Source organism: Equus quagga, chromosome 3 (genome assembly GCF_021613505.1).
Source record: "Equus quagga isolate Etosha38 chromosome 3, UCLA_HA_Equagga_1.0, whole genome shotgun sequence".
NCBI lineage: Eukaryota > Metazoa > Chordata > Mammalia > Perissodactyla > Equidae > Equus > Equus quagga.
In genome coordinates, this window is record NC_060269.1 from 112,477,562 (window position 1) to 112,494,664 (window position 17,103).

At 36.4% G+C, this 17,103-nt stretch overlaps 2 protein-coding genes across 13 annotated transcripts in view; one reads left to right on the plus strand and one right to left on the minus strand.

Annotated features, from left to right (window-relative positions):
- AASDH (aminoadipate-semialdehyde dehydrogenase) overlaps positions 1 to 11,015 on the plus strand; it is a 32,997-nt gene extending 21,982 nt beyond the window's left edge. For all 7 annotated transcript variants that reach the window (XM_046656415.1, XM_046656410.1, XM_046656416.1 and 4 more), the window contains 9 exons: positions 229 to 335; positions 846 to 1,018; positions 1,459 to 1,651; positions 2,253 to 2,368; positions 3,303 to 4,098; positions 6,524 to 6,687; positions 8,091 to 8,213; positions 8,704 to 8,835; positions 10,516 to 11,015. In XM_046656415.1, coding sequence (XP_046512371.1) covers positions 229 to 335; positions 846 to 1,018; positions 1,459 to 1,651; positions 2,253 to 2,368; positions 3,303 to 4,098; positions 6,524 to 6,687; positions 8,091 to 8,213; positions 8,704 to 8,835; positions 10,516 to 10,905 — 2,194 coding nt within the window. In that variant the 3' untranslated portion in view covers positions 10,906 to 11,015. The remainder of the gene's footprint in view (positions 1 to 228; positions 336 to 845; positions 1,019 to 1,458; positions 1,652 to 2,252; positions 2,369 to 3,302; positions 4,099 to 6,523; positions 6,688 to 8,090; positions 8,214 to 8,703; positions 8,836 to 10,515) is intronic.
- CRACD (capping protein inhibiting regulator of actin dynamics) overlaps positions 1 to 17,103 on the minus strand; it is a 274,637-nt gene that overhangs the window by 2,519 nt on the left and 255,015 nt on the right. For 5 of the 6 annotated variants that reach the window (XM_046656408.1, XM_046656406.1, XM_046656405.1 and 2 more), the window contains one exon: positions 14,104 to 17,061. The exons of the other annotated variant lie outside the window; for it this stretch is intronic. In XM_046656408.1, the coding sequence (XP_046512364.1) occupies positions 16,901 to 17,061 (161 nt within the window). In that variant the 3' untranslated portion in view covers positions 14,104 to 16,900. Of the gene's footprint in view, positions 1 to 14,103; positions 17,062 to 17,103 lie in introns of those variants that run through there. 6 annotated transcript variants of the gene reach the window in all.

The window sequence follows — 17,103 nt, forward strand, 5'->3', positions numbered from 1 at the left end:
AATTTTAAGCTGGTAATCCAGAACCTTTCTTAGAACTTGTGCTACAGATCCTGGTAGAACTTTTTGTGACTAAACAGCAATGAATAACATGATACTCTTTCCACCTAACCTTTTCCTCTTGGCAGTCTTTGATTTATAGCAAAAATTTATATATTTTTTTCTTTATTTGGTACAATGTGATTCAAATGAAAGATTTTAAATTTGGTTTGGGTTGTTGTGTTTTCATAGATGTGAATTGCCTGTACAACTGGGATTTCCGCTGCTTGGAACAGTAGTTGAAGTTAGAGATACTGATGGTTTCGCAATTCAAGAAGGCGATGGCCAAGTATTTTTAGGTTGTTTTATATTTGTTGATTGGGAATAATTTTTTTTCAAGAAAAAATGTCTGATGTCTTTTTTTTATTCTTCCTCCAATTTTTCTTAACTCCAGTATTCTTTTCAGTGATGATAATTTTTAATTTCATCCTCATAGTCATGAAACATTTAATAAGTTACCATAATTATTTCAGATAGCAACGTCTAATACATTAAGGGAATATAAAAAAGTAATTTAGAAACTGTAACTTGGACCTTTATATTTATATATATATAGATAAAATTGTATTTAATCAATATTCTAAGAATTTTTTTAATCACATATTTTTAGAAATAAATTTTGTTTTATCCCTTTACTTATTTTACTGAGGTTATCGTATCTAATTTTATGGGACAATGTTTAAAAGTGAGCCCCTCTTTCATATAAATATTCAAAATTGGAAACTAATTTTGGAGATGTTCTTGGTTTGATGGTTTTTAATATATTTTCCATGGATTTTTTATTACATTGGTATTTATATCTTGCAAAGGTGGGAGAAACAGAGTATGTTTTCTTGATGACGAAGTGACAGTACCACTTGGCACAATGCGAGCCACAGGAGACTTTGTGACTGTGAAAGATGGAGAGATATTTTTCTTGGGACGAAAGGACAGTCAGATTAAACGTCATGGCAAACGTCTTAACATTGAACTTGTGCAACAGGTAGAACTACTTAAATATTAAATATCTGTTAATATACATAGGTATTGGAGGCAGCCATTACCAATTTTCTGTGCCAGGGTTCTCTATCACTATTATTTAAACCTAAGATTTTTGTATTAGTGATGAATTACAATAAAAGATGGATATAGTTCATTGTGCCCCTTATTCCCAGCATGAAGAGACAGTTGTTTTTTAATAAGTGACAAAATGGCTTTTAATAACTGTTAAATTGGTGTATTTTGCTCTAGGAGCTATTATTTTTTAAAAACATTAGGAACCCTGTGTGCTGATAATAGTAATAGTAGCAAACAATTTTTTAAAAATCTCTAGTGTATTCCAAAATTTAATTTGACTGTGTTGATTTCAGACATATGTTTGAGCATTTAGGAAGTTTGTTTTTAAATGTCCTCATTGGCAAATTGGGATAATCTCTCTTATAGGTTGCTGAAGGTCTTCAGGAAGTGGAGTCTTGTGCAGTTACATGGTATAATCAGGAAAAATTAATTCTGTTCATGGTGTCCAAAAATGATTTAGTAAAGGATTACATCTTTGAAGAACTGCAGAAACATCTTCCAAGTCATGCAATCCCGGATGAGCTTGTGTTGATTGATTCTCTGCCATTTACATCTCATGGTAAAATAATTCAAAGCAGATATGTTTCAGTGCCAAATGATACTAATTGTATTCATAACTAGTTTAAAGGCCACTTAAATCCTTATTATTATAAGTGATACTAGCATATATTGTGGTAGACCCTCTGTTAAATGCTGTGTATCTCCATAAAATGCTGTGAGTAGGTGGTATCGTTCCCATTTACAGATGTGGAAAATAAGGCTTAAAGAGGTTAAGTGATTTTCCCAAAATCACGTTGCTGGTTAGTGGTAGAGCTGAAATTCTGTTTAGGACTGTTTGACTTCAAAACATATGCTCTTAATCACCGTATTATGTTGCCTTCCCAATAGTCTTTTTATTTAATATTTACTTCAAAATGCAGTGATTACTGAGTTAATAGTACCATTTCTTTAACTCTTTAAATGAGATAAACTTTAATTCCTCCTTTCTTCTTTTTTCATCTATTAGCCACTACATTCTTGGTAGCATGGAACTGTTTTCTTTAGAATTAATTACATATGATAAACTATTCTATAGGATTTCTAACCTTTACAGTGAAATGACTAATGAAGATGTTAAGGGTTTGAGCTGAAATTTAAAAATTATTTCTCTTTATGTTAAGGCAAAATTGATGTTTCTGAGTTAAACAAGATTTATTTAAACTACATAAACTTGAAGTCTGAGTGTAAGCTCAACGGAAAAGAGGAACTTTGGGAAAAATTACAGCATTTGTGGAAGGTACAACTTTTAAGATACAAATTTGTTTTTATAAAAGGGTCATGTTATATCTTTAGAGAACAAAAGCATCCTAATAAGTCTGATAAAATTGTTTAAGAATGTTATTACTGCCCAGATGTTAAATAGTATAACTTTGTGGGGTTTTTTGCTTTTTCTCCCACCCCTCTCCCTGCTCCTCTAGCTTTGTTTATTCAATTTGTATTAAAATAAGTTCTCTACTATAAGATTAGATTAAGCTCCTCATAAAGAAATTTATTGGAAGTGAGGTAGTCATAAAAGGCACTGTAGAGAAAACCTAACTTGACATATCAACATGTGTGTTTCTGCTTAATGGAATTTATATATATATAAATATGTATAGCAAATAATTTTAAAAATTTATTTTGAAATATTTATTTTTTATTACAACCATAGTTCATTACAATTTTTCTTAGATAAATTGTGGAGTTTTCTAAAGGGTTCTGAAAAGAGGATGTAATTGTATAGTCTTATTTGAAAATAGAGGATATCTAGATAAAAGTCTTATCCATTTTATTTTTCTATTCTTGGAAAACAATTTTGATTTATGTGAAGCAAATGAAGATAAATATTATTCCTATATTATAGAAAGACCAGATATTATTATCTTATGGGCTTTATAATTAGTAAATTAGATGTTTTTGTAATTCCATTCCCTATTTTATGGGGAGGGAAACTAATGAGAAGTATAATTTGTAGTTTTAGAGTGAGTTTGTGACAAAATTGGCAGCATAGTGATGGTCTCATTAACTATAAAGAAAATTTTAAAATTTATTTTAATGAATTAAAAATTTTTGTGTGTGTCTTATGTTTATATCATTACTGTAGGTACTGTCATCTATATGTAACCTGTAAATGTTGAATTCTTTTGGTTTTGGGCCTTTACTTCACCATATTTTTCCCTTCTCTCCTGTAGTCTATTCTGAGTCTCTCAGAAGATCCTTTGAGGATTCCTGATGAGTCACTCTTCTTAAATAGTGGTGGAGATTCCTTAAAGTCCATACGGCTCCTCAATGAGATTGAAAAACTTGTTGGCACATCAGTACCTGGGCTTCTGGAAATTATTCTTAACAGTTCCATTTTAGAGATTTACAATCACATCGTTCAAACAGTATTTCCAGATGAAGATCTGACATTTAGCAAGAATTATGCCACAAAAAGAAAATTCAGCGACATTAATCAAGAGACCAGTGGAAAATCTTTACATCAGAACTCTGTCATGCCTTTAAATTGTGACAAGAAGATAAATGCTTTTATTGCACTGAGCAGAGGGGGTCAGATTTTGTCTGTGAATACTACGAGGCCTTTAACTAAGTTAGGACATTGCCCTTCAGCCTGTTCTTCTGATTTAATTTCACAGACTAACACTCAAAATGTAGAAAGCTTAAATCCTCCAGCTCTTAGTGGGAAATCAAAAGATCCATCCTGTGTTGCAGAATTCTTTTCTGAAGAGGGAACACCTGTGATAGAGGCTGAGAAGATGGAGTTATGTGTGAGGTGGATGTCAGACACAGGCAAATGTGTAGATGCTTCACCTCTGGTTGTAATACCAGCTGTTGATAAGTCATCTGCAACTGTGTACATTGGCTCCCATTCTCACAGAATGATGGCAGTTGACCTTTACTCTGGGAAGGTGAAATGGGAACAGATTTTGGGAGATCGAGTTGAATCCTCAGCATGTGTATCTAAGTGTGGAAACTTTATTGTAGTAGGTAAGTTTCTGAATTTGAAGTTTACAGAGTTAAATTCAATTACCATATGATAATGTTAGTAGAATCAAGTTAAATAAAAAAAAGAGCCTATGTGTGGTGGGTTTGGTTGCTGTCAAATAATAATAGTTAACTGTGGCTGATTCATAGTGTGGGCCTTGGGTCAGAGTCCCTGGGTTTGAACCTAGCTCTAAAGCTGTTACCAGCTCTCTGACCTTTGACAAGTTGCTGAACCTCTTAGAACTTCAGTTTTCTCATGAGTACATGAGCATAATAAATAAAACATGTTGCTGCATCACAAATTATCCCAAAATGTAATGGTTTAGAGTAACAAACTTTTTTTTTTTCTTTTTTGAGGAAGATTAGCCCTGAGGTAACATCCGTGCCCATCTTCCTCCACTTTCTATGTGGGACCCCTACCACAGCATGGCTTGCCAAGTGGTGCCATGTCCGTACCCGAGATCCGAACCAATGAACCCCAGGCTGCCAAAGTGGAATGTGCGCACTTAACCGCTGCACCACCAGACCGGCCCCTAAACATTTATTATCTCACAGTTTCTGTGGATCAGGAATTTAGGAGCAGCTTAGCTGGCAGTTCTGGCTTAGGGTCTCTCATAGGGCTGCAGCCGTCTGAAGGGTTGACTTGGGCTGGAAAATCTGCTTCCAAGATGGCTCACTCACATCACTGCTAGCAGAAGACTCTAGTTCTTTGTTGGCTTTTGGCAGGAAGCTTCAGTTTCTTGCCACATGGGCCTCTCCGTAGGGCGCTTGAATGCCCGCACAACATAGCAGTTAATTTCCCTCAGAGTGAGTGGTTCAAGAGAGTAGGTAAGGAGGAATGCAGTAGTTTTATGACTTAGGCTCCAAAGTTGCATACCATCATTTTTGCTTTGTTCTCTTCATTAGAAGCAGATCATTAAGTCTGGCCCACATTCGAAAGGAAGGCAATTAGGCTCTACCTCTTGAAGAGTAACAAAAAATTTGTGGACATATTTTAAAACCACAATTATAGAGCTTTTGAGAGGATTAAATGAGAATTGCTTATGAATCCTTTAGTACATTGCTAGGCTAAGTGCTGATTAAGTGTTAGCTATTAGCTGCTACTCAGTTTCATTAAGGTGGAGGTGACTTTTACTTTACTAGGAATATGGGGGTCCAGGTGAAATGTCTCCTTGACTACCACTCTCTTTTTACTACACACTACATTAGGTTTCACTTTATATGCTCATGGAATCTGTTCATCAAAGCTTTCAGACTAAGTGCTGAGGAACATATCTCCCTATTTGCATGTGCTATCCTAGCTGAGATGTACTTGAATCTGAATTTGATCCTTCCCTTTTGAACACCTACAATGTGAAACTGATACTACAGGAAGCTTTCACTTGTACATGTGAATGCTCATGAGTAATCCCCATCCCTGAGTCAGCTCATTGAGGTTACTGTTTGCATCCCAAGTGTCTAAACTGAAAGCCTGTGGCACATGGTGGTCACTCATTACTTTAAACATTTTTCTATTAGGATATAATTTATATATAGTAAAACTTACCTTTTTAATATACAGTTTTGTGTTTTGACGAACACATACTGTCATGTAACCACTACCACAATTAAGAGTCCATTACTCCAAAAAATTCCTGCAACACTTTGTAGTCATCCCTCCTCCTACCCCTACCCCCAGGCAACCACTGATCTTTCTTCTGTCCCTCTAAGTTTTGCTTTTTCCAGAAAGTCAAATAAATGAAATCGTATAGTATGTAGCCTTTGAGTCTGGCTGCTTTTACCTAGCATAATGTGTTTGAGATTCATCCATATTATTGCATGCATCAATAGTTTCTTTTTATTGCTGAGTATTCCATCGTGTGGATGTACCACAAGTTGTTTATCTATGCACGTTTGGGTTATTTCCAGTGTTTGGTAATTATGAATAAGACTGCTATAAGCATTCGTGAACAAGATTTTGTGTGAATATGTTTTTATTTCACTTGAGTCGGTATGTAGGGAGGGAGGTTGTATGGTAAGTGTAGGTTTAACTTTATAAGAAATTATTTTCCAAAGCGACTGAACCACTTTGCATTCCCACTGTCAGTGTGTGAGAGGTCCAGTTCCACATCCTTGTCAGCACTTGGTATTGTCAGTTTAAAAATTTATGTATTTTAGCCATTCAGATAGTTATGTTCATTGTTTTCTTGGTAGTGAAGCACTTTATTAAACTCTTAAAAAAAAATAAGGTACAACTGCCAAATAGGTATTTTACACAAGTGATTACTGTTCAGCTGGTGCTTTACATTGCTGAAAGCTAGATCTGAGCTGAACATGGAGTCCAGATACACATGAAGAACATCAAATATAAATTGTCATGATTTAGGCTAAAGAATTATTTTCCAGTGACATATCTAAATCTCATCTTTTATATTTTGTTTCCCAATAGGCTGTTATAACGGGTTAGTTTATGTTCTGAAAAGTAGTAGTGGAGAAAAATACTGGACATTTACTACTGAGGATGCTGTCAAAAGCTCAGCAACCATGGATCCAACCACAGGACTCCTTTACATTGGATCTCATGACCAGCATGCATATGCTTTGGATATTTATGTAAGAATTCACCTCATCAGTCTCATACCATAGTGAAGAAGAGTGTGAAGTCGCCAGGTGCTGTTGACCAGGAGAGCAGGTGTTAACTATTTCCCAAGTCTAGCTTTGTGGTCAGGGAATAATAAGGGGTTAATTAACAGTTTTAATATCTTAAGACACTTTTTTTTCCCTTCTTCTTCTCCCCGCAAAGCCACCCAGTACACAGTTGTATATTCTAGTTGTAGGTCCTTCTGGTTGTGCTATGTGGGACGCTGCCTCAGCATGGCCTGATGAACGGTCAGGATCCGAACTAGGGAAACCCTGGGCCACCAAAGTAGAGCACAAACTTAACCACTCAGCCATCGGGCTGGCCCCTTAAGACACTTTTAAATTCCTTTCCGGATTTTCACAAATAAATTTGCTATTCAGAGTTTTGAAATGTAAAGAGCTTAGAATTACTGTCTTGACAATAGAGAAGAACTACAAAAGAAAACATCTGTAAGACCTGATCACATAAAATTTAAAAAAATTTAAGAATTACAAAATTAAAAGAAATAAGTTGGGGGAAAATTTTTGAAATAAATGTAACAGAGTTAAAACTCATTTCTATTTATGTAAGTCTAAATGAAAATAAAGAGCAAATACAAATTAATAAAAAAAAAAATAAAGATCCAGATAGAAAAATAAGCAAGGTATATAAATGCACAGGACCCAAAAGAAGAAACGGCTAGTAAATTTATTTAAATGTTTCATACCTTTAATAATCAAAGGAATGAAAATTTAAAACTATGAGAGAGAGAAACAAATGGTATTGGATTAGAATGATAACATTAAATGCTGATGAGAGAGGTGGCAGGTAACTAGTGAGGCCTCCGAGGGAAACAGTTTGGCCACAGGTAACAATTTCATATCCTTTGATTCAGTAAAATTCTTCTAGGAATCTGTCCTGGAAAAATAATCAGAAACATGGACAAATATATGCACCAAGATATCTATTTCCGAGTTCTTATACCAAGAAATTAGTTGCAAACAATTTTCAATGATAAGGTAGAGAAATTATTTTATGTTCATATAGGATATTATGCAGTAAAGTAGTATTTAAAGAGTTTTACAAAATAAGTGAGCTAAATTAGATACCAAGTGTATATTCAGAATGATCTCAACTATAGTGAACTGTGTGTGTGTGTGTGTGTGTGTGTGTACCAGAAGATCAAAAGGGAAAATGCTAAAATGCTAACAGTGGTTATCTCTGGGTGGTGGCCTTTGTCGTCTTTATACTAACTTGATTCTCCACAGAGTGCATGTATTACTTTTATACTAAAAATAAAAACTTATATTAACTAAATAGACATATGATGAGGGATAGGATATGTGGATTTGTTCACCACCAACAGGAACTAATTAATTTGCTTTCTTAATTGTAGAAAAAGAAGTGTGTTTGGAAGTTAAAATGTGGAGGGACTGTCTTTTCTTCTCCTTGTTTGAGCCTGACTCCACATCACTTGTATTTAGCTACTCTGGGAGGACTTTTACTGGCTGTAAATCCTGTAGGTATAAAATAATATGTATTGATTTTATTACCTATTTTTAATATTCTTTTATTTTTGCTGAATTCTGAAAAGTAGAGGTACTTTTCACTTAGATATAGTCCAGATTCACTGAACCAAATCTCATTAGAAATGACTGACATGAAGTGTGAGAAAATTCAGGCTCTGTGTATGTATTTTATCTATTTTTTAAGTTGGCAGAGTTTTCTCAGTCATTTTAAGAACTTTGTGTCCATTCTAAGGATAGATCTTACGTGCTAGTTCTTTCTTGGTTTTACTGCAAGTTTTTATCTTAGCTCTCATAAATAGTAGATTAATTTTATAACTGTGTATTATATGTGTGCTAGTTTCGTTTATAATGTCAGCTTGCCACTATAGCATCTTCTGGTGTTTATGGCTTTGCCTCTGAGAGATTTATGAGATTGTTTTATAAAGGGTAATGACTAGTAGAATGATTTAAATGCTATGAATTTCTTTTTGCTCATGACAGGCTACTGGGAACAGAATTTGGAAACATTCCTGTGGAAAACCACTCTTCTCTTCTCCACGGTGTTGCCTACAGTATATTTGTATTGGCTGTGTAGATGGAAATTTACTGTGCTTTACTCACTTTGGAGAGCAGGTAAAAATTTCTAGTTCTGTTTTACATATCTTTCTCAAAGGCATAGTAGTTGGTGACAACTTAAGTAAAATTCTAGACATCATTACTCATTGTGTTGAAGATTAATTCTATTTTATTGTCAGGCCATGGGTTTCTTGATTTTTGAGTGATGCTATAGTAGATTTAAAAGATTCTACCCAAACATTGTTAGACGTTTGCCATCCTCCTCCTCCAATTTTTAAAAATTTACCAGTTTTTAGCCAATTTTATTAGAATTCCTATTGAGGTTATGAAAATTTTAAAAAGCCCCTGCTTTTTTATGAAAATCAAAATCTGTTGCATAACTCTTCATTGTATGGCGTCCCCTCTTCAACTTCAGACTGGCAGGGTGGGCTCCTTCTGGGTTATAGTAGATCTTTCGTTGGGAGCATAATCTCCATTTCTTTAGTACCCGGGAGTGACTATCATTTATGGCACAGCTTCTGCTGTGTTTTCCATTGGGGGGATTATTTTGTGGACTTAGAGTGCACTAGCCAACATCAGTTAGCCCACTGATGGCGAGGGTTGATTCTGGGTGCTCTGTATTCTACATTCACCCCTCACAGCCTAGCATTTCTTTTGCTTGTATAACAATTACTTTGTAATGAAATCTTTTATTATGTTCAGTTAATATTTTTATTTACAAAGTAGTTTGAATATATTCTCACCTTTAGATTCCTAAGAAGAAAAGGAAAATGCTATTGCTCCTATTTTATTTAGATGAACCATAGAAATATTAAAGTTATTTTGTCCAAATCAGGGACAGAAATGAGATTACAAATTATATTTTGTGAATATGCCTACTATTTTTATTTTATTTTTTATTATGCTGCTGTTACTGTGCATTTGTAAATGCTACCTTAGATTTGTGCCTTTTCTTCAAAGTGTTGGATGACAGGTTTGTCTGTAGTAGCTTTGAAATAAGCAAATAGTATATATCCACAGGGCTAGCACACACAACTCATAGCTTTTAGTTTAAAGCTTTAATTTAGGGGCCAGCCCAGTGGCAGAGCAGTTAAGTTCACGCGCTCTGCTTCGGCGGCCCGGGGTTTGCCGGTTCGGATCCCAGGCGTGGACCTACACACTGCTTATCAAGCCCTGCTCTGCCATATAAAGTAAAGGCAGATAGGCACAGATGTTAGCTCTGGGCCAGATTTCCTCAGCAAAAAGAGGAGGATTGGCAGCAGATGTTAGCTCAGGGCTAATCTTCCTCAAAAAAAACCCCACAAAACTTTACATTATTGCACATAAATTCTTCCTTACAGCCACACTTACTTCTTTCTCCCTACATTAGGAGACCAGAATAAGATACAGTTTTTAATCAGACACACTGAAAACTCAATGCACTTTTATCTGTGAACTCAGTGTCTCTGACATACTATTGTGAATGGGGTTCACAATTAATTTTACTTCATAATATTATGCATAGCAATGACTCATGTAATAAGGACACTCCGATGTATTTTGTGCTAGATTTTACCACTGGGGTAGAGGTCTTATCTAAGGGTGCTACTTTTCAGAAAAGCCATTATTTTCTCTGCGTAGCTATCATTCAACAGCCTACATCTCTTACATTTTTATTAAGAATTTCATAAAGCTTTAAGCTACAGAATTGTTGAAATGAGATGAAGGAATTATTTTTGCCTTTATCACCCTTTTCAGGTTTGGCAGTTCTGTACCAGTGAACCAATCTTTTCATCCCCATGTACCTCAGCATCAGAGCAAGAAATATTTTTTGGTTCCCATGACTGCTTTATCTACTGTTGTAATACAAAAGGTCACCTCCAATGGAAATTTGAAACTACTTCAAGGGTATATTCAACACCGTTTAATTTCCATAACTACAACCGTAGTGATGAAATGTTGCTGGCAGCAGCTTCTACTGATGGGAAACTGTGGATCTTGGAATCTAAAAGTGGGCAATTGCAAAGTGTGTATAGACTTCCTGGAGAAGTCTTTTCTTCTCCTGTGGTATGGGAATCAATGCTTATTATTGGATGTAGAAATAATTATGTTTATTGTCTGGATTTATTGGGTGGCAATCAAAAATAATCAAGTGCAGTCCTATTCGAGTGTATCTGTGAGATGTTTGCAAATATTTTACCATTATAGAGCATGTGGATAGTCTTATTTTATATTAAAGATTATGTTTTGTTACGAAACTTGTCTATTACCCTTTATTGGAGAACAACCATATTTTACTTCCTGTAGGAGCAACAAATGCTTTTAAAAGGAGTTTAAGAACAAAACATATCAATATATTTAGTAGCACTTTATTTTAATTAGGCTACAGATATTCTACCTTTTTTGTTTTTGTTTTTTTTTTACAGAAGACCTCTGTGGAAAAAAGAGCAGAATATACTTGGTGGGTTAAAACTTAGTCTGTGATGTAATACACCATTCACTCATTTATACTGAGATTCATAAGAAAAAGTTTTCAAAAGTAGGATCTATTTATCAAAAGAAGTTCTTTATTTGCTGTTTTTAAATGAATAAAGTGCCAATATAGAATAATATATATATACTATATAGTTTCAAATTGATATACCCTCTCTTAATTTTTGATATACAAACTTTGATGATGAATATTTTTGCACCTAATTTTTCAATTTATTAGATTTTGCTCTTGTCGCATCTCTTTTTTTGTTGTTCTGTGTCTTAGAGATAGGGAACACAGCAAAAACTAGGAAAGAAAAAACCCTCTATACTACTAAGTTTCATGATTTCTCTTAACGTTTAATGCTGCTTCTTCAGTCCCATAGCACTTTGCTTATACCTACGTGCAGTTGCCTGGTAGTAAGTTGCCTCTAGTGAACTGTACCTCCTCCTGGTAGCCATGTCCTTTATGGAGTTCCCTTATCTTACACCTGGGCTTGGCCTATGATTTGCTTTAACCAATAGAATGCAGCAGAGGTGACATTATGCCACTTCTGAGCTTAGCTTTAAGAAGGCCTGGCAGCTTCTGTTTTTGCAGTTGTGGGAGCTCTGAGCTGCCACATAAGAAGTCTGGCTGTCTGCTGGACAGGTCACGTGGTGGGAGAGTGGACCTAGACCACTCTGAGAACTGAGGAGGCCAGTTAACAGTAATAGCGAAGGCTCCACACATATGACCCCCAGCATTTCTGCCAGCCCCTGGCTGTTCAGGCCGTCCTCGCTGTGCTGCCAGATATTTAATAGCTGACCCAGAGAATGATGAGAAATAATGAAAGAGGAACTGTTTTAAGCCACTAAGTTTTAGGGTACTATGTTATGTAGCAAGAGAGCACTGAAACAGAAGTTCTGTCTTAGTCTTTTCTGTCACTTAAAATACTCAATAGAGGGGCCGACCCGGTGGCACAGCGCTTACGTGCTCACGTTCCGCTTCAGCAGCCCGGGGTTCACCGGTTCAGATCCCAGATGCGGACATGGCACTGCTTGGCAAGCCTTAGGCGTCCCCACATATAAAGTGGAGGAAGATGGGCATGGATGTTAGCTCAGGGCCAGTCTTCCTCAGCAAAAAGAGGAGGATTGGCAGCAGTTAGCTCAGGGCTAATCTGCCTCAAAAAAAACTTCAGAAAAATAAATCTTAATTTTCCTTGAAATTTCATGATATAATGGCTTAGGTAATACAACTGTTCTTTTTTTGTATAACACTTATGAATTTAGCCACTAGTGCTTGTAATAATAATAATAACTACTATTTAAGGCATATTACATCCTAGACATCTGTGCTAAGCACTTAAAGTAACAAAAATGTACTCTGTTGCTGACCTTTCCCCCATCTCTACAATCAATGTGGTATTGTTTCATTTGTCCATTTATTCATCAGTGAAGTCTCAAATATCAAACATGACATAGTTCTTGGCTGTAGGCAATAGAAGCCAACTCAGGCTATTTTAAGCAGAAAATAGTTTTTAAAGAGAATATTGAGTAGCTTGCAGAATTGCAAAGAGGGCTAGAGCAATATAGCCAGGAACAATAAGTGCCTGAAGTCACTATATGATTTCGGCCTGATGAAGACACAGCTGCTACCCTTCAGGCTCTAGAATGCTCAAACTTATGCTGACACTACTAATGCTGGACACTGTTCCCCTCCACTTCCAGACTTCCTCACAGTTTCCCCATCTTTTGGTCAGTTGCTCCCAATTCAGAGTCCCTTCCAATTTGGAGTGAAATAGGTTCCATGGCCATGAAAGAGTAGAGGAAAGCACATATCAGGCATTTCACGTGGTAGGAGGCGAGTGCTGCCTCCCACCAAGACCTATGAGTTGGAGATTTCCCCAAACATAGAAAGGGGATTGAGGTGCTGGCTGGCCAAAAAGAACAACATATCTCCAGGTTTTAGGTCAGTGCTTCTTAAACCTTCATGTGTATATTAACCACCTGGAGCTCTTGCTAAAATGCACATTGCAGTTGAGAGGGCTGGGAGGAGGGTGCTCTGCTGAGCTACAGTGAAGCCTGAGGCAAAAAGAAAATTCAGTAATACTGACCCTGTCTTTATTTAAAATTTTGATACTTGTTCATCATGGAATATGTGCTAATTTTGATGTTTTAAAATACTGCATTAAAATAGTTATTTATCAGAGGTGGCCCCATGGCCAACTGGTTAAGTTTGCATGCTCCCCTTCAGCCACCCAGGATTCCCTGGTTTGGACCCTGGGCATGGACCACTCATCAAGCCATGCTGTGGCGGCATCCCACATAGTAGAACTAGAATGACATACAACTAGGATATACAACCTCATGCTGGGGCTTTGGAGGAAAAAAATGAGGAAGATTGGCAACAGATGTTAGTTCAGGGCCAATCTTCCTCACCAAAAAAGCATACTTAAAAAAAAGTATTTATCTTGATTACTGAGTTTTCTGGCACCCCAGGCGAGGGCCTCACTCACATGGCTCATTCACCCTAGCCCAGCCATGTGAGTCAGTGTGTCTGGTCTGGGGCCCTAAGCTACGTTTCTCACACGCTCTCAGCTCATGCCCTTGCTGCTGTTGTACGGCTCACATTTTGAGTAAGGACGCTGTAGGATCCTTTTGTCTGAGATACAGACCATTCAATTCCAATTGAGGATTGAAATAGATATTTTATTTGCCCCCATTCATTATTTTTCTCCAAAAACACCTAGTGAAAAATATAATAAGGTACCACATAAAATGCCTTGAAATTTTTATTTCTCAACAAAAGCTATGTAAACATGAGCTTGCTTGTAGACCATCATTGAAATTAGTAAAATCTTCAACTTGAAAAGGAAATTCCATCAGCACCAAAGATCTTGTGGGTATTTTTTATTGAAAGATCTTTTCCTTCAATAATGGACATTTTACATTAAAACTTTATACAACCAAAATCTCAAAATAATATTAAAATCACATTAAGGTATTTTGATTGTTAAGTCTACTTAATTTTATTGTTGGTAAAAATATTGCAAGATGCTTGTAACTCTAATGTTCCTGCTTTAAAATAAGCAATTAAACGAAATGTCACAAGAAGAGACAAAAAATACATACTATAATTTGCTAACTGGCTAAAATGATAATTTAATAGTAATTAATAATATGCTGTGTAAGAAACAATTGCACTTGAAAAATTAAAAAAGTAAACAAAAAAACTCTAATTTTTTATATATAAGTCTATGAACAGAGGTTAATCATCTATAACCTTGCCAGAAGTATACATTTGTTAAAAAAAAAAAGCTTGTGTATTTAACATAGCAGTCATTCATTTAAAAAAAAAAAAGTCTTGAATTTTTTATGTTTTTACAGAATTTCCCCCCTAGTTTGTTGATCAGAAAAGACTGCAAAACAACTAAAGCAAAATAACACTTCATTGGTATTTAGTGCAAATTTGGAGTAATTTTTACATGAAATATTAAACATGTATCCTTTAGAAGTTGCTGGAAGTAAGTGCTGTAACTGACCTTTTCTTCAGCATGTGTTTAAAGATTGATGGAAACGTTTTAACTGAGGTATTTCCCCTACTTTGTATGGGCTGGGTGGCATATGAGTCAGCAGAGTTAACTCACTCACCATTCTTTGCTAATAATCTGATTTCTTCGCCTATTCTCTGTTATTACTGTGATAGTATCGAAAGCTGATGGGATGAAAGAAAAAGTCAGTTCAGAAGAATTACTGTAGCACTATAATTCCAGGGCTCTAGGTGAAAAGATCCCCTTAAAAAGTGTTATATTAGTGAGGAAATCACGGAAACTAACAAATGCCTACATATTCGATTTAGAAATGAACATCAGCGTGGGAAACGTGCAGTGGAATACTAAGTGCCTCCCATAGCAATAAAAAAAAATTAAAGTTACATTGATTCTTAACAGTCTGAAGGTCCAGTATATATATTAAGTACAACTTGCAAGAGCACAACTATCCACTTGACCACACATGCCAGCTGCTACCATGAGGCTGAGCCATCGTTTCCAGAAAGAAAATGCCTTCTATATGGTAAATAACGTTGCTGTCATCTTTTCTTTAAGGTAAATGATAGAACAACAGCACATTGCATATTGAGTGAGCATAAAGGGAAATGACTGACACCAATAAAATGTGTTTCTGTAGGAGAAGAGAAAAAGATGTACATCCCCCTGCACTGGGCAAAGGATTTGTATTTATATTTTGGGGTCAGAATCTAAAAAAAAGGAGAATATATGCCAACACGATGAAATACAAAGTTAGTACCAGCAATGTGTGGGTTTGCTGATATGTCTATGTTTCATATAAAGCAAATTTAGGGAAATAAAACTGAATATATGTGGCTTTAAATTGCCAGGTCCCTTCTTTCTATCACATGTGTATAACAACAAGGCCACTTAAAATTCGGGGATGCTTTTTAATGATAGCAAGGTGAATGCTCTAAATTATAAATACTACTGCACACTTGACTCTAAATATAAATTACTTGATTACGGTAAAGAAACTTCCCACAGGAAGTTCTTAGTACAAAGGCTCCAAATCTTGGCTTCCTGTTACCTTTCCCTAAAGACCTAAGGGAATTTTCAGAGACATGTAACGTCAATAGGCTCTTGTATCTTGTAATAAATGGCTGGTTTGGGGATTGTTTTATTATTTTTCCTGTCTCACTTTTGCTTCTTGGGGGGAAATGAGCCTCCCCTTCAGTTTTAGAAACCAGATCACCCTAGAGGCAGTACAGCCCAAGGTTCTACAACCTTTGGGCTACATTGGAATTCAGCTGAAGAGTTTTTGCCAGAATAGACATTCCCAGGCCCATCCTCACAGGATCTGATTCAGCAGGCCGGGGATGGAGCCTGAACATCTTAAGATCCACTGCACTAGGTAGGGATTCACAGAGATGGAAAGAGAATTTGTAGCGTCCTTTCTTCACCATATTAAATAAAAATGTTCTCTAGGAGCCGACTGGGCCAAATTTACCACGTCCTTAAGGAGAGTACTGGTATTACGGGGCCTGTGGACTACCAGTGTGGTAGAAGTGTGAATGGATTCGCTCTCTATGTTATGGTTGCGGGTTGGGGAAGATTCACGAAAAACAGACACGGGCACAGAGTTGAGAGCCCGACTGTTATTTACGATTCCCAGTTACTCACTGCATTCAGGAGAATGAGCATTCCTGGTTCTATCTATATATGATCCTTTCACCATTACTGTAGAAAACGGTAGAAATCCCCAAACATATGATGGGGTAAATGTTCTGGATAAAAGAAATTGGAGTAGAGAATCAAGAAGCCATTACAAAGATTGGCAAAAGTACATGTTCTGAATGGTGTGTGGATGGACGTGTAGAAGGGCCATGGGCTGGGCATGGCAGGCTCACATGAGTTCTTAGTTTAGAGATTTTGCTTCATGTGGTCCCTTGGACAAAATTTTCTCTTTAGAACTAGGAGCTCAAGGCACCAGGACCTAGGGTTGTGCAAATACACTCTTTACAAGGAACACCACCAGTTCAGTTTCTAAGCATTATTTTAGAGCCTATAAAACATGCTTCTTTTCCCTAGCTTGGTTTCTTTACCTCATATAAAAAATAAATAAATAAAAAGGGCAAGAGAGGAGCCAATAACTGGCAATAGAAATGGATGAGAGTCACTCTTCACTTAATAATCTGAGGACAGTCGCTCCAGGCCTTGGCTTTCCTTTTGGCCAAAGCCAGCCAGGCTGGTTCTGTTGACACAGGGGCAGCGTCTGGGGTAGAGAACCTCTTTGTGACTTCTTTCACCAGCGGCGCTGGGGGAGCTGAATCAGAGATCTCCACTGGATGTCGTTTTGAAGGCAAAGGAGAAAGGAATAAGTTAG